Raw genomic sequence first — 6,085 nt, forward strand, 5'->3', positions numbered from 1 at the left:
GGAATTTGGATGGATCTGCAGTGGGCAGTCCAGGTTCGGCAGGGGGAGGATGCAACTAGTCTAGTTGCGGAATTGCGGGCATTATAGCAGGGTTTGCAATGGGCTTGGGATATGGGCTTTGAACACTTGGAAGTAGAATCCGATTCCCAAATGGGAGTACGTTTGGTCCAGAATGCTTCTTAGGAGAACTCTGTTGTGTTTTCTTAAGTACAGATTTAGAATGCCGTTTGTCTCACTTTTGGAGAGAACCAAAAAAAAAAACTAGTGCTGATGTTGTGGCAAAGATGAGCCTCAAATCTGCAATTAAGAGTTGTATTCGAATGCAATTTTTAGATAAAAAATTGTTTTTAATTATTTTTTCACATATATCAAATTATTATAATATATTTTTTAATAAAAATTTCAAAAAATAGCAATTCAACTCTTAGGTTACAACTTATCTTGTGGGTGGTACCATTACCTGGGGCAAAAAATTATCATGAACATGGAAAATCATGTCCCATAGGATTGCAAAAAACAAAAACGTTAAAAAAAAGGAAAAATTACGTTTGGATTGCATTTTTCGTCATTTTTCCATGAAAAATGACTGTAACGATTTGATATATGTGAGGGAAAAAAATGATAGGGAAATATGATCACAAAAAATGATAATATTTTCCGACGAAAACAAGCAATCCAAGCATAAGCGAGTAAAGCACCGCGGCAAAGCTACAATTGGTCATTGCAGGCAGCGGACATCAACTCAACTGAACAGAGTAACTGACAGACTAGGAGACTAGGAGAGTATGGTTTTTGGTTCTCCAAAGTCCGATGCCACTTTTACTTTTACCCTTTTCATTGAAAAATTTGTGGTAGCCTCTTCACACAACACTCAACAGCAGTACAGTCCATCAGCTACATAGGGAGAAATTTTTTTTAAAAAAAAAAAAGAAAAAAAGGGAAAAAAAGATTCCCTGAGCTAGCTCCGAGTGCAAAAGTCCGATCGTCACCGAATTAGGGTTTCTGAATTACCTAGAGAGACGGATACACAAGTGGCAAATTTTCATGCTCAGACCCAGTACGAAAAGTACCAGTGAGCTGTGAAAATTTGGAGCTGGATTGAGGCAGCACTTGGAAGATGATGAGCAGGCCCTCGGTGCACCCGGTGGACGCACCTTCATTGACCAACGATGCAGCTGCCGTGATGCCTAGAGTGAGGATGAAAGACTTTCAAGGCATGGGTGGTACTCTTGGTGGCCTCCTCCTTCGCCTCTGCCAGTTCGGCTTCGCCGTCGTTTCTCTCTGCGTCATGGCCACTACCTCCGATTTCCCCTCCGTCACCGCCTTTAGGTTCCTTAACTTACCCTTTTAACCTTATCTTTCTGCTTTTTGCTTCCGTGTACAATCATTAACATCTCTATGTGGTCTCTGCAGTTGATTTGGTTTATACTGGCTAGTTTCCGTGCTTTAGGCATCATTCTCTCTCCGAGAGATGTCTGATTTCGAGGGATCATGTTTAGCTATGATTCTTCTCTTTTTTTTTTTTTGTCAAAATGTTTTTCTTCTTTTTCTCTGTGCAAAGTTTACAGTTGCTGCAGCAATGATCAAGTTAGCAATGATTCTTTCTGGATGTTAGTGTGATAGATATACGTGGATTGTATATTTAGAGCTTTGGCCGGTAAAACAATGATTCTCCTACTATCTTTTTGGTATGCTTTAGTTTTGGTTTAATTTTCCAACTCTGACTCTGTAACTAGAGGTATTCCAGTGGGATGCATGAGAAAGGATCTATGGTTTGCTAGTTGAAGGGGTTCCAGATGTGTGGATATCAAATCCTCTAGGGTCTAGACAACATTGATGATCCACATGTAGATGATCACATGTAGTAGCTTAAGTAATCACAATTTGCAAAGTTTTGAATGAAGTGATGGGATTGACTAGTACAGATTGAATTTACTTGTCTTGTTGCCTTGAACCCCGTTATTCTTGACTTAAAAGCATAAGCTTTTGACCACATGCAATTAGATTTCGCAGCAGCTTCTTGCTATGATACAGTGCTCTTACTTGTTTTTCAAATATGGATTTTTGGTGTAGCACGATTTTAGATGTTTGCCTTGAGTTCCTTCATTGCTGTTGCATTGTTCTCTTGTCAATCTTATCTGAACTATATAACTAAGGGTACTGAGGATAGCCCAATTTGGTTACCATTTTGAGTTGGGCTTATGCATTTGACAAGGTGGTTAAGTACTGATTTCATAGTTGTCGCTACAAAATACTAAATAACTGCCAGTGCATTAAAGATTAAAAACAGGCAAGTTGGATGTCTTTATCTGTTTTTTTTTCACTCGTATCTTGACAAGAGTGATACTATAGCTTTATCATGCTTTCTGTATCTTTGGTGTCTTGAAATTAGAGATCTAAGACTAAATTACTCTTTGGTTGCCTAGCTACCTCGTTGCTGCTGTTAGCTTACAAAGTTTGTGGAGCCTGTTGCTGGCAATTGCTGATATTTATGCACTTTTAGTTAGAAGAAGTTTTCGGAATCCTGGACTGGTCAGTTTTTTTACCATTGGCGATGCGGTAAGAAAAAAGTTTTAACACTTTGAACTTTTTGTCATTGTTATTTTTCTTGGCACAGAATTTTGATTTTGTTTGATCATCTAACTATGTAAAGCATCAAGATTTGATTTTTCAGTGTGCACAAAGGGAAGGTGTTGAATTGTATCTAATGCAGCTAGCAACCATTTATGCCAACTGTTATGTAATTGAAAAGTGTTTTTTTCTTTTTGGTGACTATTGTAAGAAGTTCTTGACATTACATGGTTTTGAGGTAGGTATAGCCGTACGCCAGAAACCAGAGTGGTATTGACCTTCTTGGATACAGAGCAACCTAATTCGAGTGTCGGGTCTCAACCTCCTGCTTGTTAATGCCTTTTGATGCTTCAGTCACTTTTCTCATAGTTTGATGGCAATACTCATGTACATTAAATGCTCATTCAACTTCTATTAGTATATTAACACTTTGGAGATAGGCATATGTGGCTCCAGTTGATGATGTAGCGTTCCATCTTTGTCATTCTGAAATGTCTTTGGATGAAAAGCTGGCGGTGTCATGCTGCTTAATGATTCTGTAATTGGATTATCACTTGTTCTCTCTTGTGGGGTTGTCAATTTGGCAATTACATTCAAGCTGTAGTGTTTCAAATCAAAGTTGCATGGTTCTCTTTGCATCAAAGACCCAGAGGTTCCAGTCTTATGGCTCCTAAAAATTCAATCTTGAGTGGAATCTTTGGCATGAAGATATGAATTGGAATTTTACCGTCAATGTCAGATGAGTTTTTGTCACCTGGAATGTAATGAAATTTTTGTCCCCTAGAAACTTCTCTTGAATGTTTTGGAAATCAAACCAAATGGCTAACCTAGTTTTTGCACTTGTTGTGACTGGTTTAATATGATTGAAATGTCAATACATTCCTTTTGCAGAGTCCTATATAAGCTAAAATAACAAAAGCATGGGGAAGTTCATTTTGCATCTTTTCGAGCAAATATAGATTTTCCTATCTGAATTTCATATTTATCTATAAGGTGCTTCATCCTGTCTTTACCAGAAGCAAACATATCTATAGCATACTTGGTATTCGATGGATTCTCATGTTCATAACTGTCCGTTTCTCCTTTCTTTTGGGAAGCACTTTTGACAATATGTTTCATCTCTTGTGTAGATTACTTCCACTCTTACATTTGCTGCTGCCTGTGCATCTGCTGGTATTACGGTCCTTATTGGCAATGATCTTGATAAATGCAGCATGAATCACTGCAAAAGATTTATGTCTGCTACAGCTATGGCTTTTCTGAGCTGGTTTGCAGTATCTCCGTCATTTTTCTTGAACTTTTGGTCATTGGCTTCCCAGTAGAGTCAGGTCTTAGAAAGTGCTTTGGATTGCAGGAAGAGCTTGCAGGGCCCCGGGGAAAAAGAGGAGGGGGGCGGTAGGGGGAGGGGTCTGTTAGATACATATTATCAACATTTAGCTCATCTGCCTTGTTGCTTGATCGAGGTTCTCATTTGTTACTCCAACGAGTGAGATTTTGTAGACCATAATGTTATGTGCCGGTAAATTTTTGTGATAACGAAATTATGAAGTCTTATTTTGTTTCTAATGGTATCTTTTTAGAGGGTGAGGTACGAAAGGCTCAAAATTGGTTCACCAGGACTTCTGATAAGGTGAAAAGATGCTGCGTCAATCTTCGGGTGTAAGTTTCTCCCCAAAACAAAAAAAAAAATTCTATGAGTGCAAGTAAATCAAGCTACTTGTGAATAGCGTGATGCTCGACTCAACTCGATTTTGTTGTGTTTGAGAAATTGAAGTAGCAAATTGAGTCAGATCAAGCTTTAAAATGTTATGCTTGCAAGCTATGAGAGTTTAATTGAGTATATTATTTTTTAATTTTTAATTTTTACTTTGAGACTTTTACATTTACAAAAAATTTTTAGTTTTTGGTTTTAAATGTTGTATTGAAGAAATCACTCTGCTTCTATTTAGACATGGCTAATTTGTTTTCATCATTTTAATATTAGTTCAAGTGTTTTGGCTTTTATAATTGCGTATGAAATATTGAAAAATTGGAATAGAATTTTTTTTATATAAAAAAATCAAACATGCTAAATTAAGCTCGATTTTTATTTCAAGCACTACTCGAGTTTAAAAAAAAAAAAGAAAAAAGAAGAAGGTACTCGATGAGCTCGAACTCGTGTTCTCGAATATTTCATAGTATTTGTTAATCGAGTCAAGCTCTGCCCAAGCAAAACAAGTTGACTTCTGGGTGGTACTCGGAACTCCCCGCTCGACTCGATTCATCTAATCCGTGGCTGATTTGTTTCGAGTTCATTTCTGCAAGCGTGATTGGTCGTTGAGTTGGATGTCCGTTATTTCGAAGAGGAGTCCGCTTGATTGGTGCAACGATCAGGTTTGAGAAGCTGTCTATTCGAGTTTTAAACGTCTATCAAATTGTTAGCCATGCTACTACATTTTCTTCTCTCTTTTTTTTTTCCAATCTTTTGCCCCCTCTATTTATGTCGAGGAAGCACAGCGGAGCTTTAAATTGTTGAGGCTTCAATTTTGGCTTTTCATTTTTCATCTTACATTTGTCTAAGCAGCAAGCACTATGCATTTTCTCCCCAAAAGCAATGAATTAAGAACTATAAGTTGCCAACTTAGGATCAGCAGAGAGACGTTGGTGACATCACATCGAGGTAGATTTTAGCGTAAGCACAACGTAACCACCGACCGACAAGTCATTAGGGGGCATCTATAACTGAAAACCGTTTACTTGTTTACCGCGACGATTTATTCTTTCTGGACATTGGGCAGGATATGTAAAAGCAACCCGAATGAATGCAAAGGTTGTGTGACAAAAACCAGTAGTTTATAGGCTTTCTTTTCTTTGCGGAAATTCGATTTTGGAGTCTGATTTAGAGAACAATAAACAAAGGAACGGACAATTAGAGATGGTCATTACCATAACGGTTTTGCTTTTTATGTCCTCCTCCACCGTGAAGTGTGGACAGCATGGTTGAAAGTCTTGCCAACCGGCAAAGGACGTCATACTGACGACCACCTAGTTGAATTGTTGATTATATATATATATATATATATTCTTTCCCGGGTGTTGTACTCTGAAAAATGAATTACTGGAATTTTTTGACATGGCGAGAAGTTCTAATGCATCTATTTTTTGATTATTACGTCTAATTTCGACACACTTCTTTCGCTTTTCAACTCTCTCTCTCTCTATATATGTATACACACACACAGACACACAAGTAGCATGGATTTGACCACCATGTTGCCGTGAAATACAGTTCAGAACAACAAAACAGACAAAGCAAAAAACACAGAGAAAATGGACAAGCGCTCGGAAACGTCCGAGGAAGAATGTGTTGTAGAGACGAGGCAGAATGCATGTCTTGTGAAATTTGAAAAAATTGTAAACCAGGTTCTGATCAATCATCCATCATCTGTTTTTATATATCTGTGTGTGTACGCAACGATTTTGTTAATGTTTTTCCTTGGGAGCATGCATGCTTCTTGAGTTAATCCTCCTAGCT

At 37.8% G+C, this 6,085-nt stretch overlaps 1 protein-coding gene across 1 annotated transcript; it reads left to right on the forward strand.

Moving 5' to 3' along the window:
* The first annotated feature begins 770 nt into the window (after nucleotides 1-770).
* On the forward strand, nucleotides 771-4,137 carry LOC113776329 (CASP-like protein 5A2). Its single transcript, XM_027321463.1, has 3 exons — nucleotides 771-1,329; nucleotides 2,427-2,559; nucleotides 3,702-4,137. The coding sequence occupies exons 1-3, from the start codon at nucleotides 1,118-1,120 to the stop codon at nucleotides 3,891-3,893; spliced, it is 537 nt and encodes a 178-aa protein (XP_027177264.1). The 5' UTR covers nucleotides 771-1,117; the 3' UTR covers nucleotides 3,894-4,137.
* Nucleotides 4,138-6,085: the final 1,948 nt, after the last annotated feature.

The sequence above is a fragment of the Coffea eugenioides genome, chromosome 6 (genome assembly GCF_003713205.1).
Source record: "Coffea eugenioides isolate CCC68of chromosome 6, Ceug_1.0, whole genome shotgun sequence".
Taxonomy (NCBI): domain Eukaryota; kingdom Viridiplantae; phylum Streptophyta; class Magnoliopsida; order Gentianales; family Rubiaceae; genus Coffea; species Coffea eugenioides.

What these genes read in the sequence shown, in the direction of transcription:
- LOC113776329 (XM_027321463.1), top strand. Translation starts at nt 1,118, where the DNA reads ATGATGAGCAGGCCCTCGGTGCACCCGGTGGACGCACCTTCATTGACC. An exon ending in CCCTCCGTCACCGCCTTTAG is followed by an intron (nt 1,330 to 2,426) that starts GTTCCTTAACTT and finishes TTGGTTGCCTAG; the next exon opens with CTACCTCGTTGCTGCTGTTA. An exon ending in TTTTTACCATTGGCGATGCG is followed by an intron (nt 2,560 to 3,701) that starts GTAAGAAAAAAG and finishes TCTCTTGTGTAG; the next exon opens with ATTACTTCCACTCTTACATT.